Below are 27,323 nucleotides of genomic sequence, written 5' to 3' on the forward strand. Positions count from 1 at the left end.
CCAAAATTGAGTAAAATACAGGCCAGATGTGGTGGCTCATGTCTGTAATCCCAGCACTTTGGGAGGCCGAGGGAGGCAGATCATTTGTGGTCCAGACCAGCCTAGCCAACATGGTAAAATCCCATCTCTACTAAAAATATAAAAATTAGCCAGGTGTGGTTGCAGGCGTCCATAATTCCAGCTACTCGGGAAGTTGAAACAGGAGAATCACTTCAGCCTGGGGGGCGGACGTTGCAGTGAGCCAAGGTTGCGCCATTGCACTCCAGGCGGAGTGACACAGCAAGACTCCCTCTCAAAAAATAAAAATAAACTACATACCCCTTGAAATTTTTGTATGATGCTGATCCTGGAAATTTTATCAAAAGCCACGAGTATTCTGTATAACATTAGAGCAGTTGTTCTTTCATTCATTGTATAGGTATATACCTATAAATGCCAAAATATAACTACTTACTCTTGCTTTTTAGTGATCCCCAAACATACCTAGTGCTTTTTTTAAAAAAAAGTAATTAAGGCCAGGCGCGGTGGCTCACACTTGTAATCCCAGCACTTTGGGAGGCCTACGTGGCAAATCATTTGAGGTCAGGAGTTGCAGACCAGCCTTGCCAATATGGTGAAACCCCATCTCTACTGAAAATACAGAAATTAGCCGGGCATGGGGGCGCACTCCTGTAATCCCAGTTACTCAGGAGGCTGAGGCGCGAGAATTGCTTGAGCCTGGGAGGCAGAAGCTGCAGTGAGCCAAGATTGTACCACCGTACTCCAAACTGGGTGACAGAGTGAGACTCCATCTCAAAAAAAAAGTAATAAGAAATCATTCGACAATATAAGAGACTTTGTCACAATTCAAATATAAGGGAGCTCCTGCTCTTCTGCAAGAAAATCTTGTCCAATATTCAGGCTTGGAGATGGGGAAGATCCTAATTTTCAGTTCAAGGCATTTGGGTTGCCTCTAAAGTACCGTCCATCCTTACCATTGCCTAACTCAAAATACCAACTTTGGGAATTGCAGCTCCTGCTGGTGTTCAGATTGTGGTGTATACGGCCATTATGAGAGAACTGGACTTTGTGTGTGTGTGACTGAGTCTCTCTCTGTGACCCACGCTAGAGTGCAGTGGCGCAATCTCAACTCACTGCAACCTCTACTATCTGGGTTCAGGCGATTCTCCTGCCTCAGCCTCCTGAGTAGCTGGGACTACAGGAGCCCACCACCACACCCGGCTAATTTTTTTTTCTTTTTTCGAGACAGAGTTTCACTCTGTCACCTAGGCTAGAGTACAGTGGCATGATCTCAGCTCACTGCAACCTCTGCCTCCCCGGTTCAAGTGATTCTCCTGCCTCAGCCTCCTGTGTAGCTGGGATTGCAGGCGCACGCCACTATGCCCTGCCAAATTTTTTTTTTTCTTTTTTTTGAGTCGGAGTTTCACAGGCATGAGCCACCGTGCCTGGCTAGTTTTTGTATTTGCTCTTATTGCCCAGGCTGAAGTGCTGTGGCGTGATCTTGGCTCATCACAACTTCCACCTCCTGGGTTCAAGCGATTCTCCTGCCTCATCCTCCCAAGTAGCTGGGATTACAGGCATGTACCACCACTCCCAGCTAATTTTTTTTTTTTTTTTTTTTGAGGCGGAGTCTCGCTCTGTCGCCCAGGCTGGAGTGCGGTGGCCGGATCTCAGCTCACTGCAAGCTCCGCCTCCCGGGTTTACGCCATTCTCCCGCCTCAGCCTCCCAAGTAGCTGGGACTACAGGTGCCCGCCACCTCGCCCGGCTAGTTTTTGTATTTTTTAGTAGAGATGGGGTTTCACCGTGTTCACCAGGATGGTCTCGATCTCCTGACCTCGTGATCCGCCCGTCTCGGCCTCCCAAAGTGCTGGGATTACAGGCTTGAGCCACTGCGCCCGGCCTAATTTTGTATTTTTAGTAGAGACAGGGTTTCTCCATATTGGTCAGGCTGGTCTCAAACTCTTGACCTCAGGTGATCTGCCCGTCTCGGCCTCCCAAAGTGCTGGAATTACAGGTGTGAGCCACCACGCCAAACCTGGAGAGCTTTAAAACTGTAAAAGTTTAGTTTGTGTTGTTCTTATGAAGAAAATCATTAAGATTTCGAGCAGATCAGAAGGTCCCCAGTTAAAAAAAAAAAAAAAAAAAAACGGGTGTGGTGTCTCACGCCTGTAATCCCAGCACTTTGGGAGCCTGAGGTGGACGGATCACGAGGTCAGGAGATCAATACCATCCTGGCCAACATGGTGAAAACCCGTCTCTACTAAAAATACAAAAAATTAGCCGGGCATGGTGGCATGTGCCTGTAATCCCAGCTACTCAGGAGTCTGAGACAGGAGAATCCCTTGAACCAGGGAGTCAGAGGTTGCAGTGAGCCAAGATCGTGCCATTGCACTCTAGCCTGGCAACAGAGCAAGAGACTCCATCTCAAAAAGAAAAATAAAAAAAGAGAGAGAGAGAGACAGATTTTTAGCAGGGATGAATATGTCTAAGGCTGTTTTAATTTTGAAAAAATCCATCAGGTGATCATCAGGAAAATGGCTCGAAGTAAGAGACTGGAAGAAGTAGGCTGTTGTAAGCCAGGAGGGTGTGCATCTGACCTGGCATTCATGAGGATAAAATAGACGATGTGAAAGCAGGAAACCTTTCAAATAGAATCTGATCTGGCGCTCTGGTGCTTTTAGACTCTTCCAGCAGCAGAGACTGGAGGAATCAGATTCTCATGCTCTACACACGGGCGTCTATTCTTGGATCTCTCTCTATAGAACAGCATAAATTTGTCAATTGCGAACTACTTTCTGAATTGATATGTATACTTTGTTCTACTTAGCTAATATGAAAATTGTTATAGTATTTATATATTTTTTTAGAGACAGGGTATCATTCCATGGCCCAGGCTGGAGTACAGTGGCACAACCATAGCTTACTGCAGCCTTGAACTCCTGGGCTCAAGCAGTCCACACACTCTGCCTCCCAAGTGCTGGGATTACACACATGAGTCACCACACCCAGCCTTAAGATGTTTTTAAAGAGATAAAATTTAAGTAACTCTTTTTTTTTTTTTTTTTCTGATACAGAGTCTCGCTCTGTCGCCCAGGCTGGAGTGCAGTGGCGCAACCTTGGCTCACTGCAAGCTCCGCCTCCCGAGTTCACACCATTCTCCTGCCTCAGCCTCCCTAGTAGCTAGGACTACAGGCACCCACCACCACGCCCAGCTAATTTTTTGTATTTTTAGTAGAGACGGGGTGTCACCATATTAACCAGGGTGGTCTCGATCTCCTGATCTCATGATCCGCCCGTCTCGGCCTCCCAAAGTGCTGGGAATACTGGCGTGAGCCACTACACCCGTCGAGTAACTCTTTTTTTTTTTTTTGAGACGGAGTCTCGCTCTGCCGCCCAGGCTGGAGTGCAGTGGCCGGATCTCAGCTCACTGCAAGCTCTGCCTCCCGGGTTTATGCCATTCTCCTGCCTCAGCCTCCCGAGTAGCTGGGACTGCAGGCGCCCGCCACCTCGCCCGGCTAGTTTTTTTGTATTTTTTAGTAGAGACGGAGTTTCACCGGGTTAGCCAGGATGGTCTCGATCTCCTGACCTCGTGATCCGCCCGTCTTGGCCTCCCAAAGTGCTGGGATTACAGGCTTGAGCCACCGCGCCCAGCCTATAACTCTTTTATTTTTATTTATTTATTCATTTATTTATTTTTGAGACGGCGTTTCACTCTGTCATTCAGGCTGAGGTTCAGTGGCATAATCACCGCTCACTGCAGCCTCAGTCTCCCAGGCTTAAGTGATTCTCCCATTTCAGCCTCCTGAGTAGCTGAGACTACAGGCGTATGGCACCACGCCCAGCTAGTTTTTGTATTTTTTTTTTGTAGAGACAGGGTTTTGCCACGTTGCCCACGCTGTTCTCAAACTCCTGGGCTGAAGCAGTCCACCCACCTAGGCCTCTTGAAGTGTTGAGATTAAAGACATGAGCCACTATGCCCAGCCAGTTGATTCGTTTTACCTAAATAAATTTAGATTTCAATTTAAGAACATGAAATTTGAGACATATATCCAATGTATAATAACATAATATACCCAGCATTATTTTACATTGGGTATTTTTGTAATGTTATACTTTTCAGTTTGGAATCTGTTTTTTCATTTTAGGTTTTTGGGACATTTATATGCTGCAGAAGCCCTCATCTCTCTCGACAGAATATCTGATGCCATTACTCACTTGAACCCGGAGAATGTCACTGATGTCTCCTTAGGGATCTCTTCAAATGAGCAGGACCAAGGTTAATGAGGACACCTTTGATCGGAACTGGTCACAGTTTCCATTTCCTTCCTGTCATAATTCAGGATGTGTGGAAATTTCAGGGCATGGTGGTAATGAGGAGAATAATTTTAGGTCGGCTTTCCACATTTTTGTCTGTACTTACTTTGTAGCAGTTGTTTGCTAAGTAGACCTGAGAGTTAATGGCCACATTGTCTAAATTCTCACTTTTGAAAGGCTGGTACTGTTAGAATGTTTAATGTGGTTCTGATACTGTTTATTTGTTTTCCTTTGGAGTGATTCTAAAATCCATAGGGGTGTAAAAATACTGCATTCAAGAGTCAGTTTCAGGCCGGGCGCAGTGGCTCACACCTGTAATCCCAGCACTTCGGGAGGCTGTAGCAGGAGGATCACTTGAGCCCAGGAGTTCAAGACCAGCCTGGGCAACCTAGTGAGACCCTGTCTCTATTTTAAAAATAAGGAAAGAAAGAAAAGTTTGTTTTAAATCATTGCTAAATTTTTTAATAATTGTCAGGTGTGGTGGCTCACGCCTCTAATCCCAACACTTTGGGAGGCCGAGGTGAGCGGGATCACCTGAGGTCAGGAGTTCAGGACCAGCCTGGCCAACATAATGAAACCCCGTCTCTACCAAAAATACAAAATTACTGGGACGTGGTGGCGCGTGCGTGTAATCCCAGCTACTCAGGAGGCTGAGACAGGAGAATCGCTTGAACTCAGGAGGTGGAGGTTGCAGTGAGCCAAGATCACACCACTGCACTCCAGCCTGGGTGACAGAGTGACAATCTGTCTGGAAAAAAAAAAAAAAAAAATTAAATAATTTAAGCTGTGCGACATTCACTTCACTCAAGATTAGTGCTCAGGTTTGAGATGGTAGTGGGGTGGTAGCATTCTGACATCTTTTAATGGAATCTCCACTACATGAAAAGTAAATAAATTGCTTTATATTAAATTTCCATTTCATAAAGAAAGTTAGGTTTTTAGAAAATATGCTCTTGGCTGGGCACAGTGGCTCACGCCTGTAATCCCAGCACTTTGGGAGGCCATGGTGGGTGGATCACCTGAGGTCAGGAGTTCAAGACCAGCCTGACCAACATGGTGAAACCCTGTCTCTGTTAAAAATACAAAATTAGCCAGGCATGGTGGTATGCCCCTGTAATCCCAGCTACTCAGGAGGCTGAGGCCAGAGAATCATTTGAACTCAAGAGACAGAGGTTGCAGTGAGTCGCACCATTGCACTCCGGCCTGGGCGGCAACAGGAGCAAAACTGCATCTCCAAAAAAAAACAAAAACAAACCAGCCTGACCAACATGGTGAAACCCTGTCTCCACTAAAAATACAAAAATTAGCCAGGCGTGGTGGCACATGCCTGTAATCCTAGCTATTCAGGAAGCTGAGGCAGGAGAATCGCTTGAACCCAGGAGGTGGAGGTTGCAGTGAGCCGATATTGCGCCACCGCACTCCAGCCTGGGCAACAGCAAGGCTGCATCTCAAAAAAAAAAAAAAAAAGAAAGAAAGAAAAGGAAAGAAAATATGCCCTCTGCCTTCTGAGCCTGAGGAAAAAAAAAAGAAAATATACTCTGTTGTTCTGCCCCTCAGATTTATTTTCATGTTTTTATAGGATCAGACAAAGGTGAAAATGAAGCAATGGAATCCTGTAAGTAAGAAGTTTTGTGATACTTAAGTAGCCTGGCCTGCATTCCAAAAATTAGACTCTAAATCTTCTGTGTTCGTTTTTCTGCCTGAGGAGTACTGCTGTGCTGAGTGGCTCCTCAAGGCAGTAGGTGGGGTTGCTCCCTTGTTGTTTGCACAGCCTCTTCACCGGTATCTACACTCTTTTTCCCCAGCTGGGAAGCGGGCCCCTCAGTGCTACCCCAGTTCCGTCAACTCTGCCAGGACTGTGATGCTGTTCAACCTTGGCAGCGCTTACTGCCTGAGGAGTGAATATGACAAAGCCCGAAAGTGTCTCCACCAGGTGAGTCCAGACTGGGAGGAACTGAACCTTGTAAAGCAGCCAACACAAGTTTGAGGTTTATATATATATTTTTTAATTTTGTTTGAGGCATCTGGTCAGTTTGTTAAACATTGGAATATCACTTTCCCAGATTGAAAAATATTCTTGCAATGTAAACAACTGATCAGCATTGTAAATTAACCTAGACACTTAATGAAGAGTTTTTCTTGATGATTTAACTTAATTTTTTTTTTTTTTTTTTTTTTTTTTTTTTTTTTTTTTTTGCCGGGCACGGTGGCTCATGCCTCCCAGCACTTTGGGAGGCCAAGGTAGGCAAATCATGAGGTCAGGAGTTTGAGACCAGCCTGGCCAATATGGTGAAACCCCATCTCTACTAAAAATACAAAAATTAGGGCCGGGCGCGGTGGCTCAAGCCTGTAATCCCAGCACTTTGGGAGGCTGAGGCGGGCGGATCACGAGGTCAGGAGATCGAGACCATCCTGGCTAACACGGTGAAACCCCGTCTCTACTAAAAAACACAAAAAACTAGCCAGGCGAGGTGGCGGGCTCCTGTAGTCCCAGCTACTCGGGAGGCTGAGGCAGGAGAATGGTGTAAACCCGGGAGGCGGAGCTTGCAGTGAGCTGAGATCTGGCCACTGCACTCCAGCCTGGGTGGCAGAGCGAGACTCTGTCTCAAAAAAAAAAAAAAAAAAAAATTAGCCGGGTTGGTGACACACGTCTGTAGTCCCAATTACTAAGGAAGCTGAGGCAGGAGAATCACTTGAATCTGGGAGGCGGAGGCTGCAGTGAACCAAGATCACGCCTCTGCACTCCAGCCTGGGCAACAGAGCGAGACACTGTCTCAAAAAAAAAAAAAGAATGTTTAAATTTCAAATCAGAATAAGAAGCAACTTGGGGCCAGGCACAGTGGCTCACCAACACTTTGGGAGGCTGAGACAGGCAGATCACTTGAGTCCAGCAGTTGAGACCAGCCTGGGCAACATAATGAGACCCTAGCTCTACTAAAAATACCAAAAATTAGCCAGGCATCGTGGTGCATTCCTGTAGTCCCAGATACTTAGGAGACAGAGGTAGGAGGATCACCTGAGCCTGGGAGGTCAAGGCTGCAGTGAGCCAAGATTGTGCCACAGCACTCCAGCCTGGGCAACTAGAGTGAGACCCTGTCCCCCGCCCAAAAAAAAAAGACGAAGGAGTAACTTGACAGTTTTAATTATTAAAATTCCAAAAGATGGAAAACTGTCTAAAAGATCACTTACATAAATAATAGTGCATCTGTACAGTTGAAGACAATGCAGCTAACTCTAGGTACTAAATTGAAAGATGTCCAAGACATACTAAATGAAAACAGCAAGGTGTGAAACAGTTTCTATGCAACCCTGTATACATGCATAAAAGATCTCTGAAAGGACACACCAAGAAACTGAATATTAGTTGTAGGGGTGGCAGGATGAATATTACATGGCTGGAGCAGTAGAACAGGAGACTTTTCAGTATATACTCTTACGCTTTTAAATTTTGAATTGTGTAAATCTTATTTTCAAAAAGTGAATTACAGACTGGGCGTGGTGGCTCACACCTGTAATCCCAACACTTAGGGAGGCCAAGGCAGGCAGATCATGAGGTCAGAAGCTTGAGACCATCCTGGCTAATACGGTGAAACCCCATCTCTACTAACAATACAAAAAAATTAGCCAGGCATGGTGGCATGTGCCTGTAGTCCCAGCTATGCGGGAGGCTGAGGCAGAAGAATAGCGTGAACCCAGGAGGCGGAGCTTGCAGTGAGCCAAGATCGTGCCACTGCACTCCAGCCTGGGCAACAGAGTGTGACTCTGTCTCAAAAAAAAAAAAAAAGTGAATTATAAATCCACCTTTCGCCGGGCGCGGTGGCTCAAGCCTGTAATCCCAGCACTTTGGGAGGCCGAGACGGGCGGATCACGAGGTCAGGAGATCGAGACCATCCTGGCTAACACGGTGAAACCCCGTCTCTACTAAAAATACAAAAACTAGCCGGGCGAGGTGGCGGGCGCCTGTAGTCCCAGCTACTCGGGAGGCTGAGGCAGGAGAATGGCGTAAACCCGGGAGGCGGAGCTTGCAGTGAGCTGAGATCTGGCCACTGCACTCCAGTCCGGGCGACAGAGCGAGACTCCGCCTCAAAAAAAAAAAAAAAAAAAAAAAAAAAAAAAAAAAAAAAAAAAAAAAAAAAAAAAAAAAAAAAAAAAAAAAAAAAAAATCCACCTTTCAAAAGCCAATACTAGAGAAACTCCATACACACTAAAGAAAGCTGCTGGCAAGTCAGGGCATGGTGGTTCACGCCTGTAATCCCTGCACTTTGGGAGGCCGACGCAGGCAGATCCCGAAGTCAGGAGATCGAGACCATCCTGGCTAACATGGTGAAACCCTGTCTCTACTAAAAATACAAAAAATTAGCAGGGCATGGTGGCAGACACCTGTAGTCCCAGCAGCTTGGGAGACTGAGGCAGGAGAATGGTGTGAACCCGGGAGGCAGAGCTTTCAGTGAGCCAAGATTGTGCCACTGCACTCCAGCCTGGACGACAGAGCGAGACTCTATCTCAAAAAAAAAAAAAAGAAAAGAAAAAAAAGAAAGCTGCCGGCAATACATAACTAAAATAAACCTCTGAATTCTACTGCTGAAATGGTGCGTCATGAAGCTTCAAGGAAGATTTTGATTGGATCTCTTTAGGTCACCTGCCAATCCCTGGACCAAACATGGGCATGGAGCCATACCTGTCGTAGGGGACTGGGTATCACCATTGGCAGCCCCAGAGGAATCTCACAAAATTAGAAATAATTCCTCGGTCAGGCGCAGTGGCTCAAGCCTGTAATCCCAGCACTTTGGGAGGCCGAGGCGGGCGGATCACGAGGTCAGGAGATCGAGACCATCCTGGCTAACACTGTGAAACCCCGTCTCTACTAAAAAATACAAAAACTAGCCGGGCGAGGTGGCGGGCGCCTGTAGTCCCAGCTACTCGGGAGGCTGAGGCAGGAGAATGGCGTAAACCCGGGAGGCGGAGCTTGCAGTGAGCTGAGATCCGGCCACTGCACTCTAGCCCGGGCGACAGAGCGAGACTCCATCTCAAAAAAAAAAAAAGAAATAATTCCTCAAAAGAACATTCATCCAGCAAATATCTGTTGAGTACTTACTTCTAAGCTAGGCCATGGGAATAAGGCTGCAAATAAGCAGACATGCTACAACCTTGCCCTTGTTTGTAGACCTTTGCAGTTAGGAGACACCTTTCTAAAAAGGGAATTGCATGGTCAGAGGATATGCAGGATTTTAAGACTTCTGATATAGAAAGTTTGTATCAAATGGTACATTCTCCAGCAGCACATAAGAAGGCCCACATCCCTACATGCTTGCCACAGCAACTAAAGTTGAAATTAAACCTCTTCTCAGGAGATAGGGTGGCTTTCATAAAAAGCCTATGTGGCTTTCAGCCAGACGTGGTGGCTCATGCCTGTAATCCCAGCACTTTAGGAGGCTGAGGCGGGCAGATCACCTGAGGTCAGGAGTTCGAGACCAGCCTGACCAAGATGGAGAAACCCTGTCTCTACTAAAAATGCAGAAATTAACTGGGTGTGGTGGCGCATGCTTGTAAGCTCAGCTACTCGGGAGGCTGAGGAATTGCTTGAACCCAGGAGGCGGAGGTTGCAGTGAGCCGAGATCGTGCCATTGCACTCCATCCTGGGCAACAAGAGCAAACCCCGTCTCAAAAAAAAAAAAAAAAAAAAAAGCCTATGTGACTTTCACATAGGTTCCTGCTTATGTAAGCAACCTTGTTGTGCCTAGAAGTGATGATGCTTTACCATGTGGAAAATAACTACAAATTCTATTTAGTCAACTTAGTGGCATCTGGTCAGCATTTCTGATCCCAAATCAGACAAGTTAAGTCACAGACTGTACAGGGTAACATGTTTGATACTATCTAGGCATTGAGTGTATGAGTTAAACCAGTAAGAGTTACAATGTTTCACTCTTCTCAGTAGCAAGGCTAGGATGTTTAACAGCCCCTCTCAAAGTGCCCCCAGACCCCAATCACTGCAGCAAACAGAGCTTTTGATCTAAAGTTACAGTGTGTACAGTCCAGCTCAGGTTCTCATACAGCAGGTGGCCATGGCTGCTGCCACGCTGGGAGAGACAGATGGGGTCAGGCCTGGTTCGGGGTCTGAAGGGGGTCTTGTTTTGGTCCCTTGGTTTTTAGGTTAATCCAATGGCTGGAACTTTGTTAATTGGGAGGCCCACCCTGCCTGGGAGGGAAGAACGGTGATGTGAAGAGTTGGAAAGGGCTCTGAGTAGATGTTTCCAAGGTTGCCTGCCCACTACTAACCATTCTGAACAGCCAGTAAGCAAAATGCCATTAAGTATCATAAAGATGTTGTCTTGAATTCTTGTATTTTAAAAAAAGCTTCAGACTAGTCATTGCAAAAAACAGTAAATAAAATGTGTTACTAGCCACTTGGATGGAAAATAGAGATTTTAGTATCCATAAAATGGGCCGGGCACAGTGGCTCATGTCTGTAATCCCAGCACTTTGGGAGGCCAAGGCGGGTGGATCATCTGAGGTGAGGAGTTCAAGACCAGCCTGGACAACATGGTGAAACCCCGTCTCTACTAAAAATACAAAAAATTACCCGGGCGTGATGGCAGGAGCCTATAATCCCAGCTACTCAGGAAACTGAGGCAGGAGAATCGCTTGAACCCAGGAGGCAGAGGTTGCAATGAGCCGAGACCGTGTAGTTGCAGTCCAGCCTGGGCAACAAGAGCAAAACTCCGTCTCAAAAAAAAATCCACAAAATGGTGTAAAGACGATCTTGCCTATACAGCTTGCCTAGAAATCTAGGCTTAGATGTATAAAATTTCATTTTCTAAAAAGAGTTGTTATACCTCAGTGATGTGGCGAGAGGAATAAAAGCCCCCCCACCTCATTCATGAGGAACTTCTTAGAAGCACGTGCTCTGGGCAAGATGCCCCACTAGTCTGGGATTTCTCCTGATTCTGCCAGAAACCAACCTAGTACATGTTTCTGGTTCTCCCCAACATCTCCCACATTCAAGCTTCCACTTAGACCTTCAGTACCATTTCTCCCCATTTTCTGCCTATGAGTTATCTACCCTGCAAGGACTAAAGCAGGCCTCCACTACCCCAAAGCTCTATTTGAAAGAAACTTCTTTTCTCTCCATATTCACAGCACATTCACTGCCTTTCTCCCTGGTATTTATGTAACTTTGTTTGGATTATTGTTAGTTATTTGCATGGTTGTTTATTATCAGGGGAAGTCCCTGACTTATCTCCATACCCACCTCTGGTCAGTAAGTGTTTGTAGAAGTCCATTATCTGATTAGATTAAGAGAAGAGGCAGAGCTGTCTGGAAGCAATGAGCAACTAAAACTAGATGGGGAAATACAAGTTGATAATAAGGTGAAGAATATTTTGGCTATAGCCCAAAGAGGCCCAGACTGAAGAAATAAACCTGTAATTTCAGCACTTTTGTCCAGAGCAGTTCAGGCTTCTTTTCTCAGGACTGGATCAGAGAGAAACTGCTGGCCGATGCTATGGCTCTTACTCAGATCTAAGGGCAGCATGTTGCCTAAACTAGTAAATTATTTTATTGGACTAAATTGTACTGTGTTTCAGTCCTTAAGAATGGGGACACCAAACATGCTATGTGGTACATTTTTTCTGTATTACTATTTAGGTTTGAATTGTTATTCCTGACATTGACAACTTACAGTTTATAATACTGAGGTGTTACTTAGGAAAACAAATGGGCCTGCAGATTTTGATGTAAATGCAACTGTATGTGTCTGTTGTGAAAGCCAGCAGCAGACTTGCATGGTTGATTGTAGTATCAGGGTGTCCTGATCTCAAAGTCACCCATCTCAAAACCCAGAGTATTACATATCTAGCTTAATTGGTAGGTTTTAAGACAAAAGGAGCTGAGGCTCATCACAGCAAAACAACAGGTAGTCCCTAGGAAGTCACGAGGGAATGAGCTTGAATAAATTTGTTACCTTGTTGGTTGGCAGATGTACTTGGAGTGTATATCTTAAGCTGTTGGTTTTTCATGGGCATCTTTCTGTTTTGAGCAAAGGCGGCTTCAATGATCCATCCTAAAGAGGTGCCCCCTGAGGCCATCTTGCTGGCAGTCTACCTTGAGCTGCAGAATGGTGAGTAATTCTCTCTGTTTAGGACTGTATCCCTTCAAAGAGCCCGAAATTTTTTGGTTGGGGGACAAGGTCTCACTGTGTTGCCCAGGCTGGAGTGCAGTGGTACCATCAGAGCTTACTGCAGCCTCCAAACTCCTGGGCTCAAGCAGCCTTCCCACCTCAGCCTCCCAGGTAGCTAGGACTACAGGTGCACACCACTGAGCCCAACTAATTTTTTTAAATTTTTTGTGGAGATGTGGTCTCGCTTTGTTGGCCAGGCTGCTCTCGAACTCATGGGCTCAAGCAATCCTCCCATCTTACCCTCCCTAGTAGCTGGGATGACAAGCATAAGCCACCATGGCCAGCCAAGGCTGAGATTTTTAATGTCTGTTTTTTCTCTTCAGATTCAAAACTTTGCCTTCCTTGAAGATATGACCCTTCAAATTCTTTTTTTTTTTTTCTTTGAGATGGAGTCACGCTCTGTCACCCAGGCTAGAGTGCAGTGGCACTATCTCAGCTCACTGCAACCTCTGCCTCCCGGGTTCAAGGTTCAAGAGATTCTACTGACTCAGCCTCTCGAGTAACTGGGATTACAGGTGCCCGCCACCATGCCTGGTTAATTTTTGTATTTTTAGTAGATTAGTCCTGGGATTACAAGAGTGAGCCAGAGCGGACGACCCATCAAATTCTTCTACATAAAAATATAGTTAGGAGCTGGGCGCAGTGGTGCATGCCTATAATACCAGCACTTTGGGAGGCTGAGGTGGGCTGATCACCAGAGTCCAGGAGTTTAAGACCAACCTTGGCAACATAGCAAAACCCCATCTCTACAAAAAATACAAAAATTAGCTGGGTGTGGTGGTGTGCACCTATAGTTCCAGCTACTCGGAAGGCTGAGATAGGAGGATCACTTGAGCCCTAGAGGTTGAGGCTGCAGTGAGCTGAGATCATGCCAGAATGAGACCTTGTCTAAAAAAATAATAGGCTGGGCGCAGTGGTTCACACCTGTAATCCCAGCATTGGGAGGCTGACGTGGGTGGATCATTTGAGGTCAGGAGTTTGAAACCTGCCTAGCCAACATGGTGAAACCCCATCTCTACTAAAAATACAAAAATTAGCCAGGCGTGCTCTCGCACGCCTATAATCCCAGGTATTCAGGGGCTGAAGCAGGAGAATCGCTTAAGCCTGGGAGGTGGGAGGTTGCGGTGAGCTGAGACACACCACTGCACTCCAGTCTGGGCGACAGAGTAAGACCGTGTCTCAAATAGTAATAATAATAAATATCTATATCTAGATAGATTGATTGATTGATATAGTTGGGGAGTTTTTGGTATCCTACAAATACTCCTTAGAAGTTAAGCTTATCTCCTTTTATCTGAGAAAATACAGAATCATAACTTCTGACACTTAATTATAATTAATCCCTATTAACCTTTCTCATAGGCAGTTAAATGACTAATTGAGAACATGAGTTAGAATGTAGTTGCTTAGAGTTGTACACCATAGTATTTTCAACACATATATTAACGAGTTTTACAGTAAGCCAGTTCTTGCTGAGAATTATTTATTCAAACATAAATTCAGGTCATGCCTCTAGGGCATATACGATCTGCAAGATGTATCTCACTAGAAGAAAGGCTGTCGGCTCTAGATATGAGATAGCATGAAGTAGAAAAGAGACATGAATGAGAGAGATTAGAAGGGACAGAAATAGGCCGGGTGCAGTGGCTCACTCACGCCTGTAATCCCAACAGTTTGGGAGGCTGAGACGGGCGGATCACGGGGTCAGGAGATCAAGACCATCCTGGCTAACATGGTGAAATCCTGTCTCTACTAAAAATACACAAAATTAGCTGGGCGTGTTGGCACGCAGTTGTAGTTCCAGCTACTCAGGAGGCTAAGGCAGGAGAATTGCTTGAATCCTGGAGGCGGAGGGAGATCATGCCACTGCACTCCAGCCTGGACAACAGAGCGAGAGTCCATCTCAAAAAACAAAAAAAGGGGACAGAAATGAAGTCACAGCCAGGCGTGGAGTCCTAGCTACTCTGGAGGCTGAGGCAGGAGGATTGCTTAAGGCCAAGAGTTCAAGGCTATAGTGTGCAGTATTGCTCCTGTGAACAGTCACTGCACTCCAGCCTCGGCAACATAGTGAGACCCTGTCTCTTTTTTAAAAAATAAAAGAAGGCTGGGCATAGTAGCTCATGCTTGTAATCCCAGCTACTCTGGAGGCTGAGGCAGGAGAATCGCTTGAACCTGGGAGATGGAGGTTGCAGGGAGCCATAATCGCCCCACTGCACTCCAGCCTGGGCCTCAGAACAAGACTGTCTCAAAGAAAAGCCAGTGTTCAAAGGCATAACTCCTTGTTGACCACGGGAACTCTTACAAGGCTCCCCTTTTTTTTAATAGCTGAAGAAGGGGTCTTAAGTGCCTGGCACCCAGCTGGACTTAGCCTCCTTAAAGATGTGATTAGGGTTAGTGCATTGCCCTAGATTGTTTCATTGTTTTTTGTTTGTTTTGAGACAGGGTCTTACTTTGTCACCCAGGCTGGAATGTAGTGGTGATCTCAGCTCACGGCAGCCTTGACCTCCCAGGTTCAAGCAGCCCTCCTGCCTCAGCCCCCCACGTAGCTGGGACTACAGACATACACCACCACGCCCAGCTAATTTTTGTATTTTTTCTAGAGAACGGGGTTTGACCATGTTACCCAAGCTGGTCTCAAACTCCTGAGCCCAGGCGATCTGCCCACCTCGGCCTCCCAAAGTGCTAGGGTTACAGATGTGAACCAACCCTCCAAGCTGATCATTTCTTTTATACAGCCCACCTGTAACAAGTTCTCTATCTAGGCTGTACCTTAGAATCACTGGGAAACTTTTAAAAATTCCATTGCCCGGCCGGGCGTGGTGGCTCACGCCTGTAATCCCAGCACTTTGGGAGTTCAAGGCGGGCAGATCACGAGATCAGGAGATCGAGACCATGCTGGCTAACATGGTGAAACCCCGTCTCTACTAAAAAAAATACAAAAAATTAGCTGGGCGTGGTGGTGGGCGCCTGTAGTCCCAGCTACTTGGGAGGCTGAGGCACGAGAATGGCATGAACCCGGGAGGCGGAGGTTGCAGTGAACCGAGATGGTGCCCCTGCACTCCAGCCTGGGGACAGAGGGAGACTCCGTCTCAAAAAAAAAAAAAAAAAAAAAAAAAAAAAAAAAAATTCCATTGCCCAGGCCATGCCCTACATCACTTAAATTGGAATTTCTGGGGATAAGATGGAGGCTTTATGGGATTCCAGTGTACAGCCAAGGCTGCAGATGACGGCTCTTCTAGATCATCTTTTACCTCCCTAGCAGGATTCTCATGGCTTGCTTTGTGTGTGGTAGTATTGTTGCATGCTTTTTTAATGGGAAGTGTTTTTATAGGTAATACTCAGCTGGCCTTACAGATCATCAAAAGGAATCAGCTGCTCCCTGCAGTGAAAACACACTCTGAAGTGAGAAAGAAGCCAGTGTTTCAGCCTGTCCACCCGATCCAGCCCATCCAAATGCCGGCTTTCACCACTGTGCAGAGAAAGTGATACTTCGCTTTTGGAAAACTGTTACCTGAGACCCAGGGGAGTATTTACTGGCCATTTTACTTGTATCACAGCAGAATGAATAAAAGATGGTGAAGGCTGTTAATTGTGAGACGGTTCTACCCCTGACTTTTTGCCAAAAGCTTACTTAAAATTAAGGATTTACTAAGTCATCATCAGCTGTTTTTCTTGATTTCAGCCAGACTATTAATTTTGAGACATTATGTAATATATGCCATAGGCAATTAAAACATAATTTTATCAGAAGTCTTTTCTTGACTCTTAGATTATTTTAGCATCTGAGGTTTTGTGTTAATGTTTAAAAATTGACAAAGAAGAACATCAACAGTAGATAAATAGCCAATTCAGAAGCTGACCTGGGAGTGAAGGGGAGGGAAAGAGAGTTGATGTGTTTTATGTCTAGTGATGACTGAAAAGACCAGAAAATGTGTTGAGAAATTTGGTTAAGAAGACACAACTGGGCCAGGCACAGTGGCTCATCCCTATAATCCCAGCACTTTGGGAGGCTGAGGTGGGCAGATCACTTGAGGTCAGGAGTTTGAGACCAGCCTGGCCAGCATGGTGAAACCCTATCTCTAGTAAAAATACAAAAATTAGCCAGGCATGGTGGCACATGCCTATAGTCCCAGCTACTCAGGAGGCTGAGGCAGGAAAATCACTTGAACCTGGGAGGTGGAGGTTGCAGTGAGCTGACATTGCACCATTGCACTCCAGCCTGGGCAACAGAACAAGACAGTCTCAAAAAAAGACACAACTGATCTGTTAGGAATCATTTGCTTAAAAAGTGTAAATACAACAGGGTTCAGTATACTGGCCCTGTTCACTCTCCTAGGTTCTGGAGTCTGTTAGCAGGCAGTTCAAGGTTCATTACTAACCCTTTTGCAAATGCAAACAAGAATTTAATAGCTTCTTCCCAATAGACAGTTATGTGTTGTGGGATTGACATTGAAAAACTTGCCAATAGGATGGATAGATACTAACATTAAGTAGGGGGAAAAGAACAGTACAAGTGGGTGCAGTGGCTCACATCTATAATCTCAGTGTTTTGGGAGACCAAGGCGGGAGGATGGCTTGAGGAGTTCAAGACCAGCCTGGGCAATATAGCAAGACTCTGTCTCTAAAACTTTAATTTTTTTTTTTTTTTTGGAGACGGAGTCTTGCTCTGTCGCCCAGGCTAGAGTGCAGTGGTGCAATCTCGGCTCACTACAAGCTCTGCCTCCTAGGTTCACGCCATTCTCCTGCTTCAGCCTTCCGAGTAGCTGGGACTACAAGGGCCCACCACCACGCCTGGCTAATTTTTTGTATTTTTAGTAGAGACAGGGTTTCACTGTGGTCTCCATCTCCTTACCTTGTGATACGCCCGCCTTGGCCTCCCAAAGTGTTGGGATTACAGGCGTGAGCCACTGCACCCGGCCCTCTAAAACATTTTTTTTTTTTTTCTAAAACATTTTTAAAAGCCAGACATTGTGGCCCATGCCAGTAGTCCTAGCTATTCTGGAGGCTGAGGTGGGAGGATTGTTGAGCCTAGGAATTCAAGGCTGCAGTGAGCTATGTTGGCACCACTGCACTCCAGTCTGATTGACAGAGTGAGACCCTATCTTAAACAAACAAACAAAAAAAGACAATGTAGATTTCCTTTAATAAATTGAGTGTCCCCTAGTTAAGATGGTATTTGGTAGATTCATCAAAGCTTGCCATTTAGGAGTATCCCTTAACGTCACAACCCTTCACTTCCCTAGTTTAGAGATGCACTAGCTGAATCTACATGTTACCTCAGTTTCAGAACTAGAGAGACAAGTGTGTGGAGAAGCACTGATTTATCTGAAACTTTATCTGAATTATTCTTTTCTCTTTTTTTTTTTTTTTTTTTTTTAGACGGAGTCTCACTCTGTCTCCCATGCTGGAATGCAGTGGCTGATCTCGGCTCACTGCAGCCTCTGCCTCCCGGGTTCAAGTGATTCTCCTGCCTCAGCCCCCTGAGTAGCTGGGATTTCAGGTGTCTGCCACCATGCCTGGCTAATTTTTGTATTTTTAGTGGAGACTGGGTTTCACCATGTTGGTCAGGCTGGTCTGGAACTCCTGACCTCGTGATCCACCCACTTCAGCCTCCCAAAGTGCTGGGATTACAGGCCTGAGCCACTGCACCTGGCCTTTTTTTTTTTTTTTTTTTTTTTTTTTTTTTTTTTGAGATGGAGTTTTGCTCTTGTTGCCCAGGCTGGAGTACAATGGCGCAATCTCAGCTCACCGCAACCTCTGCCTCCCAGATTCAAGCAATTCTCCTGCCTCAGCCTCCAGAGTAGCTGGGATTACAGGCATGCGCCACCATGCCTGGCTAATTTTGTATTTTTAGTAGAGATGGGGGTTTCTCCATGTTGGTCAGGCTGTTCTCGAACTCCCAACCTCAGGTGGTCTGCCCGCCTCAGCCTCCCAAAGTGCTGGGATTACAGGCGTGAGCCACCGAGCCTAGCGTATCTGAATTATTCTGTTGCTGATAAGAAACAGAACTCAGGTAATGATATATACTAGAACCGAGTATTTGTGATTGAGATAGGCATTAACAACAGACTCAAAGAAGGGGAGAATATCCTTCTTTCCTTAAACAGGGATGGATGTATTTAGGGGCTCCATTGGTCAAGTGCCACATTGCAGTTGTGTTTTACACAGAGTAGGTCTTCACAGGTGGACATAGAAAGCAGAGATAGCCTAGCTTCCTTGAGCCTCTTGAAGCCCCTTCCAAGTAGGCCCATAGGACCCATAATCTGCACTGTTGTTGGTTTAAGTCTGCTGTCTCTGGTTTCCCATACTCCAGACCAACAGCAGTACTGTGAGACTCACTCAAATGAGCAGAATTGCTTAGCCTGGGGATTTGCTGGAGAGTGAGTTCACAGACTTCATAAATTGCTAGGAACTCACATAGTCTTGGTAGTATGAAGTGGGAAAAGCCCGATAATTGTACTTCAAAAAAACACGTCTTTAGAAAAATCAAGAAATTAGAACTTTCTCTGCATGCTGTTTGTTTATGGGAAAGCAGGACATACCTAGTAAGGCTAGGGCAGGTCCCATGTTAAATAAGACCACATTTGGCTTCAACTAGCAAAAAATAGACCTGTGATTTAAACAAAGATTCTTTTTCTCTCACTTGAGAAGGGGATACGAAGGCAGCTGCTGGCCTGGGTTCTAGTGTCCCGTGATGCCATCCAGGACTCAGCTCTGTTTTTCCATGCCACTGTCCTCAGCATTTGGGCATTTGTTTCCATAGTCACAAGATGTTCCAGTGTCACATCAGCATTGAAGGCAAGAAAAATAGGGCAAAAACTAGCTAATCTTGATGGGAGACTATCTGGAACAAAACTTTCTTAGAAACCCCCAGCAGCCTTCAGCTTAACATCTCTTTTGTCACATCATGTCATGGAGCCATCCTAAGCTGCAGGGAAGCCTGGCAAAGACGTCATTACCGTGTCTGCTGCAGTTGCTGGCATAGCCCTGCACATCCTAAGGGAGGCCAATTCAATGTTTTCAGATTAATGTTCCAGCAGTCAGCTTTTCTTTTTTTTTTTTTTTTTTTTTTTTTGAGACGGAGTCTCGCTCTGCCGCCCAGGCTGGAGTGCAGTGGCCGGATCTCAGCTCACTGCAAGCTCCGCCTCCTGGGTTTAGGCCATTCTCCTGCCTCAGCCTCCCGAGTAGCTGGGACTACAGGCGCCCGCCACGTCGCCCGGCTAGATTTTTGTATTTTTTAGTAGAGACGGGGTTTCACCATGTTAGCCAGGATGGTCTCGATCTCCTGACCTCGTGATCCGCCCATCTTGGCCTCCCAAAGTGCTGGGATTACAGGCTTGAGCCACCGCGCCCGGCCTAGCTTTTCCTTCTACTGCCTACTGTCAGCAGAGCCCAGCAAATTAAATATAAGCTCGTCATCTCTGTGTCTGGACTCATACTGGTTCCCATAGCCAGGAAGGCTTCTCACCTATTTTTTGTGCCACAATTTGTTAAAGCCACCTCTGCTAACTGAGGTAACCCTGTCAGAAGGGTGTGAACCACCACAACAACTCCATCTTAAATGGGAGCTGGGTAAAATAAGGCTGAAAGCTACTGAGCTGCATTCCCAGGTGGTTAAGGCATTCTAAGTCACAGGATGAGACAGGAGGTCGGCACAAGATACAGGTCATAAAGACCTTGCTGATAAAACAGGTTGCAGTAAAGAAGCCAGCTAAGACCCACCAAAATCAAGATGGCGATGAGAGTGACGTCCTTACTGCTACACTCCCACCAGCACCATGACAGTTGACATATGCCATGGCAACGTTGGGAAGTTCTATGGTCTAAAAAGGGGAAGCATGAATAATCCACCCTTTGTTTAGCACATCATCAAGAAATAACCATAAAAATGGGCAACCAGCAGCCCCGAGGGTTGCTGTATAGTAGCCATTCTTTATTCCTTTACTTTCTTAGTAAACTTGCTTTCACTTTACAGACTTACACTGAAGTCTTTCTGAATTCTCTTGGAATCTAGATCGGGACGCCTTTCCAGTAACAACCTTATCTGTACAAAAAGGCTTCTGGCCAGGTTTGGTGGTTTACGCCTATAATCCCAGCACTTTGGGAGGCCAAGGCGGGTGGATCATTTGAGGTCAGGAGTTCAAGGCCATCCTGGCTAACATGGTGAAATCCCCGTCTCTACTAAAATATAAAAATTAAATGGGCGTGGTGGCGGGTGCCTGTAATCCCAGCTACTCGGGAGGCTGAGACAGGAGAATCACTTGAACCTGGTAGGCGTAGGTTCCAGCGAGCCAGGATCATGCCTCTACACTCCGGTCTGGCCGACAGGGCAAGACTTGTCTCAAAAAAAAAAAAAAATGGCCAGGTGCAGTGGATCCCAGCACTCTCGGAGGCTGAGGCGGGCGGATCACAAGGTCAAGAGATCGAGACCATTCTGGCTAACACGGTGAAACCCCGTCTCTACCAAAAATACAAAAAATTAGCTGGGCGTGGTGGCGGGCGCCTGTAGTCCCAGCTACTCGGGAGGCTGAGGCAGGAGAATAGCATGAACCCAGGAGGCAGAGCTAGCAGTGAGCTGAGATCGCACCACTGCTCTCCAGCCTGGGTGACAGAGCGAAACTCCATCTGGAAAAAAAAAAGGCTTTAAATGTAACTTTTTGAAGTTTTTCCTGGCTGTTTCCAGTTTCTTCCCCCTTTGTATTTTCCCTGGTACATACAGTTCCTTCTATGGTATATGGTTTTCTGGAATTTAACAGGTATGAGAACCATAGGCATCAGTCTCAAAATATGGCAACTAACTTGCTGGTGTTTGCGTTTTAGGTTTTTGGGTTTTGTTGTTGTTGTTGTTGTTGTTGTTGTTGTTATATGGTCTTGCTTTGTTACCCAGGCAAATGGTGCAGTGGCTCCATCAAGGCTCACTGCAGCCTGGACTTCCTGGGCTCAAATGATCCTCCCACCTCAGCTTCCTGAGTAGCTGGGACTACAGGCAAGAGCCACCATGCCCAACTAAGTTTTATATTTTTTGTAGAAGTGGGTTTTCACTATGTTGTCCAGGCTGATCTCAGACTCCTGAGCTCAAGCGATCCACCTGCCTCAGCCTCCCAAAGTGCCGGGATTACAGACATAAGCCACCGTGCCTGGCCTTTGCTGGGGTTTTGAATTCTGAGAGCCATTAGCTCAATTCAAGCTTCACCACTCATTCAGCTGCATCATCTACAATATGGGACAAAATCTACCTCATGAATTTCTTCATGGACCCAGGAGGATGTTGTTGCAAGTGTCTCCAAAACCTCATGGCATGAACCCTCAGAACAGCTTTAGTCTTCTCTTATGCCCTCTGGCCCTTAACCCATAATTTGGCCTCCTTCAGAGCTCTGTTAAAGCCATGCCCTTGACTGGAACATAGGCCAGCAACCTTGCATGGCCTTATCTGATGCACTGCCATCTGCCTGCATGTGGATACTATCCACCCTCCGCCTCCTCTTTCGTATCGGAGTGCCACCTCTCATAGTCCCTTTTCTGACTAGTTTTCTGACAGCTCTGCCTTTATTCAGTCTAAGTGACTTTGAGGAAATGACTTCATCTCTCTTGAGGTTTTCTGACCAGTTTCTAAAATGCTTTTCTCCAGGGCCTAGTGTGAGGGTTAAAATGAGATGATGAATGCAAAGTGTGCCTAGCAGACACTACAGGTGAGTTCACTTACCCCTCTTGTTACCAAAAGGGTCTGCTCAGCCCAGTCTCCCTCTGTACTTCCTTCATCTCAGTGCTACCTCTGAGCCTCTCTCATTCCTTCCTGTTCTTGGAAGTCACCTGGAGAAAAGTGACTGATGACATCGTGGACCCTCTAGCCAGACTGTTTAGCTTCAAATCTTGGTTCTCTCATTGGAACAAATTTGATATGAAACAAGTTGCTTTGCTTCTTTGTGCCTGAGTTTCTTCATTTGTAAAATGGGGATACTAATTCATAGGATTAGAATGATGTTTAAGGGTGCGGCCATTGTACGATTGCTGAATGTGCCTTGAACTCCCAAATGTTTGAAAGGAAACACCATAATTTTCACTGTATCGTGTAAAAGTGATATCAAAGCAAAGACTTTCCTGAAGCACCGACATGTGACAGTAGCACTGGGGCTGGACAGTGGGGAATGGAGGGGAACTCCTTGAGGTAAATTACCACCTCCTTCACTTTTTTTCTGAGACAGAGTCTCACTCTGTTGTCCAGGCTGGCCTCAAACTTGGGTTCAAATGATCCTTCCACCTCAGTCTCCCTAGTAGCTGGGACTACAAGTGCAAGCCACTGCGCCCAGTCCTTCACTTTTGATATGCCTGGTGTCTGGTTCATAGTGGCTGCTCAACACCTAGTGGCATCCTGTGTTCTCATCCTGTTCTTTCCTGCTTTGCCCAGGACCTCATCTTGTGATGACAAGAGGTGCCAGATCTCCTTGCCTCAGATTCCCTGTCCCACCCTTTCTGCCTCACCACAGCCTGTGACTTCCTATAGCACAGCTCGGGCTCCTGCCCGGGGGTTGCTTCAGGGATACCTGAAGGTCTCTTTCTGCCCTTCCTACCTAGCCTTTTTTTTCTTTTTTTTTTTTTAAAGTAGAGACAGTCTCACTGTGTTGCCCAGGCTGGTCTCAAACTCCCGGCCTGAAGTGATCCTCCCACCTGGGCCTCCCAAAGTGCTGGAATTACAGGCATGAGCCACCACACCCAGTTTAGCTACTATTAATCCCTCCCTTATGCCCCATTTGTTCCACCACTGGATTCTCTGCCATCCCCTAAAAGGAGTCGCCATTTCCTACCCTCAGAGCGTTGCTTCAGTCTCTTCTGCTGCCTAGAATTTTCTCCCTTCCAGTTTTAATGTGTCAACGTCCTGGGCATCCCACACTGCCTCTCCATAGCCCTAACCTCCTGCAAGGGATTTCCTCTTGTGCCCCCACTCTTCATTTCACACATGCTTACTGAGGGCATACTCTGGTCCCAGAAGCTTTTTTGTTTGAGCCCCATAGTAACTAGGCAAATCTGCAGGCGCATGTCTTTCATGACGTGTTCTTTGTTGACCGTGTTTCCTTTCCCCTACTGGATTGTAAGTACCTTTGAAGACAGGCTGTGCATTATACAGGGTGTGGATTGTTCTAGGTGAACAATAAAGTCTGCTAAACAATTTTTGGTGACATGTCCTTTCTAGGCCTGGCAATGACACCCAGGCCCTACTTCTTTCAAGGTGGGGAAGGCCTATTAACATAAGCCCAAGGTTCACAGGGCCTCAGCATCCTTGACCTCTGCGCCTTTATGGAGTGAGAGTTAAATAGTAGCCCGGGACGGGTGGGTTAGTTACTGGTCAAAGTCAATCCTCCAAATCAACTTGGCCCGGCCTAAAGTAACCAAACCCATGCAGAAAACTTGCAATTTAAAAATTCATCTTCCCTTTCTTCCTGGGAAGGACAGGACAGAAATGCAGGCTCTGGGGTGGGAGTGGGGCTGCGACGGGAGGAGGCAGCGAAGTTCATTAGCCCCCTCATTTGGGGCAATAGGAATCCGTGTGGTGACAAACAATTGTCCTGGAGGATTTAGGGGGATTTGGCCAAGTGTCCCTGTGGGCCCCCAGCCTCCTCCTAATCCCGTCCACATTTCAGACTACTTAGGATCGCATTAAATGTCAAAGCCGGCGTTTAGGGAAATATCTACATTTCGTATGCATCGCTCGGATGAAAAGAAAAGCTGAAACGAACCTCGGAGCTTTTGGCGCGAGAGGCGCTCTGTGTGGTCCCGGGTGTGAATGGGAAGAGGGGGCGGCGCCCCGGCGGCCTCCCAGCCCAGGAATGCAGGCCTTTCACATGTAGAAAATGCTAATGCTTTGTTCCTGCTTCGGCCTCCCGGAGGCGCAGAGGCGCCCGGCCGGATTGTCCCGGCCGCATTTGCATGTGAGCGGCCCCGGGTCCCCGTCCCCATCCCCGGCCCTCCCCCACCCCAGCACGGCTGGCCGCAGACTTCTGTCGTCCGGCTGGGGCCGCCCGCAAACGTCCTCTGCCATCATTTATTTTATCCCGGTTAAAGCCACAAATAGCTACTTTCTGGATAAATAGCCTTTCCCTGGGGTTGCCGGGCAGGTGAACGTGTTTTACTCCATACTTGGGACACTGATACACTGAGTTGTATCTGGAACAACCTCCGTTCCAGCGAGGAAGGGCACGGCGCTGGCTGAGCCATGCCCCGCTCCAGCGTCACATTTATGTCCTGTGGTGAATACCCTGTGTTTGGCGTGACACTAGGGGCCCTAAACTACCCACTACGTGGTTCGTCTTCAGTGGCATCCAGGCGACCGCAGGTGGCGGGGCCGAAGGGGTAAGGGTATTTCATGCACATTTTACGGAAAGAGACAAAACCCAGAGAGTTGAGGGGCCACCGGGGTTCCTCTCTGAGCACAGACTGCCGGAGCGCAAATGCGCGGACTGACCCAGCGGCGGGCGCGGCGGCGCCAGGCGGACTTAATCGCGGGCGCAGCGCGAGGCTCGGGACCCAGAGCGCCACCTACCGGCGGCACGGTTGGCGCAGCGAGCCCCAGAAAGGCAAGGGACGCTGTCAAGTCCAGGGGCCCTTCAGCTAGGAGCCCCACCCGCCCTCCAGCTGAGCCTCAGCTGTGGCCCACAAACGGGGCCCAGAGCGTGGCGGAAACGCCGAAACCCGGCCAGCAGGTACCCGCATCGTCTCCTCCTGCCACCGCGGCGCTTGCTTCATTAACTCCGTTTCATTTTATTTCTTGTACTTTATTTTTATTCATTTCAGTTTATTTTGTTTTGTTTCATTTATTTCACTTTAATGTTTTAATTGATTTATGGTTTTACTTCATTAATTTTACTTCATTTTTTTTTTTTTTTTTTTTTTTTTTGAGACGTAATCTCGCTCTGTTGCCCGGGCTAAGGTGCAGTGGCGTGAACTCGGCTCACTGCAAGCTCCGTCCACCGGGTTCACGCCATTCTCCTGCCTCAGCCTCCCGAGTAGCTGGGACTACAGGCGCCCACCACCTCGCCCACCTAATTTTTTGTATTTTTAGTAGAGACGGGGTTTCACCGTGTTAGCCAGGATGGTCTCGATCTCCTGACCTCGTGATCCGCCCGTCTCCGCCTCCCAAAGTGCTGGGATTAGAGGCGTGAGCCACCGCGCCCGGCCCATTAATTTTACTTCATTAATTCTATTTTCCCCATTAATTAATTTTATTCTGTCTCAGTATTTAATTATTTGTTTCACTACTTTATTTGTGGGTGACAGTAAAGGGTGGATACCTTTTTTGTCTTATTTTTCGTTGTTACTGTTTTTTGAGACGGAGTCTCGCTTTGTTGCCCAGGCTGGAGTGTAGTGGCGCATTGCAACCTCCGCCTCCCAGGTTCAAGTGATTCTCCTGCCTCAGACTCCTGAGTGGCTGGGATTACAGGCGTGCGCCACCACAGGTAGCTAATTTTTGTTTTTAGTGGAGACTGAGTTTCACCATGTTGGCCAGGTTGGTCTCCAACTCTTGACCTCAGGTGACCCGCCCTCCTCAGCCTCCCAAAGTGTTGAGATTACAGGCGTAAACCACCACACCCTGCCGGCCTCAATCTTTTTTTTTTTTTTTTTTTTTTTTTTGAGACGGAGCCTCGCTCTGTCGCCCAGGCTGGAGTGCAGTGGCCAGATCTCAGCTCACTGCAAGCTCCGCCTCCCGGGTTTACGCCAGTCTCCTGCCTCAGCCTCCAGAGTAGCTGGGACTACAGGCGCCCGCCACTTTGCCCGGCTAGTTTTTTGTATTTTTTAGTAGAGACGGGGTTTCACCATGTTAGCCAGGATGGTCCCGATCTCCTGACCTCGTGATCCGCCCGTCTCGGCCTCCCAAAGTGCTGGGATTACAGGCTTGAGCCACCGCGCCCGGCTCAGTCATATTTTTAAACCCCTTCCAGGTGCCTGCTCTAGGCAAGATACCTTGCCCAGTGTACAGGGCAGAAAAGAGGAGATGACCACATAGTCCTAAGCTGAAGAGCCCCAAGCCAAACTGACAAACGACAAAGACCCAATAATTCAAACCAGGCTCCACGGAGGAAGTGTCATTTCAGGTGGGCAGATACAAAGGGACAGGAGGCTGGTTCAGGTGACTGGATAATAGGAGCTGTGTTCCAGATCAATACAAGGAAGGAAGAGTTCCATCACACTGTGGAGAGTCTCTTGCGCTGCAGCAAGCTGTCTGCAATTTGAGTTAGGCCAGGAAAGTCTCAGGTCTTAGCCCTGATGGTTCTCTGGTTTCCATGGGAGGGCCTTCAAGGTTGTGACATCCTCCCCCCATACCATGTACAATATGCTGTGTGTTATGTATTATTTTGAGGATAGGGGAAGATGATTCCCTATTTATTTGCTATCAGTTCTCTAGAAAGCACAATGAATTGCATTTCTGAATATTCACCTTACTTTCCCCCAACGTTTAATTTTTAAAAATATTAAGTATGTAGAAAAGATGGGTGGGTGGGCCCGGTGGCTCACGCCTGTAATCGCAACACTTTGGGAGGCCGAGGTGGGCGAATCACCTGAGGTCAGGAGTTCAAGACCAGCCTGGCCAACACGGCGAAACCTATCTCTACAAAAATACAAAAATTAGTTGGGCATGATGGTGGGTGCCTGTAATCCCAGCCACTCAGGAGTCTGAGACAGGAGAATTGCTTGAACCCCGGAGGCAGAGGTTGCAATTAGCCGAGATCACACATTTGCACTCCCACCTGGACAACTGAGCAATACTCTGTCTCAAAAAAAAAAAAAAAAAAAAAAAAAAAAAAAAAAAAGTCGCTTAATGAGCCTCTTTATGTCCTA

The 27,323-nt window shown here is 46.9% G+C and overlaps 1 protein-coding gene across 5 annotated transcripts in view; it reads left to right on the plus strand.

Annotated features, from left to right (window-relative positions):
* The window catches only part of CNOT10 (CCR4-NOT transcription complex subunit 10), a 101,345-nt gene extending 85,101 nt beyond the window's left edge, over positions 1 to 16,244 (plus strand). For all 5 annotated transcript variants that reach the window (XM_010354455.1, XM_010354456.1, XM_030932764.1 and 2 more), the window contains 5 exons: positions 4,147 to 4,277; positions 5,895 to 5,930; positions 6,121 to 6,248; positions 12,359 to 12,434; positions 15,826 to 16,244. In XM_010354455.1, coding sequence (XP_010352757.1) covers positions 4,147 to 4,277; positions 5,895 to 5,930; positions 6,121 to 6,248; positions 12,359 to 12,434; positions 15,826 to 15,980 — 526 coding nt within the window. In that variant the 3' untranslated portion in view covers positions 15,981 to 16,244. The remainder of the gene's footprint in view (positions 1 to 4,146; positions 4,278 to 5,894; positions 5,931 to 6,120; positions 6,249 to 12,358; positions 12,435 to 15,825) is intronic.
* The last annotated feature ends 11,079 nt before the right edge of the window (positions 16,245 to 27,323 follow it).

Source organism: Rhinopithecus roxellana, chromosome 1 (genome assembly GCF_007565055.1).
Source record: "Rhinopithecus roxellana isolate Shanxi Qingling chromosome 1, ASM756505v1, whole genome shotgun sequence".
NCBI classification, from domain to species: domain Eukaryota; kingdom Metazoa; phylum Chordata; class Mammalia; order Primates; family Cercopithecidae; genus Rhinopithecus; species Rhinopithecus roxellana.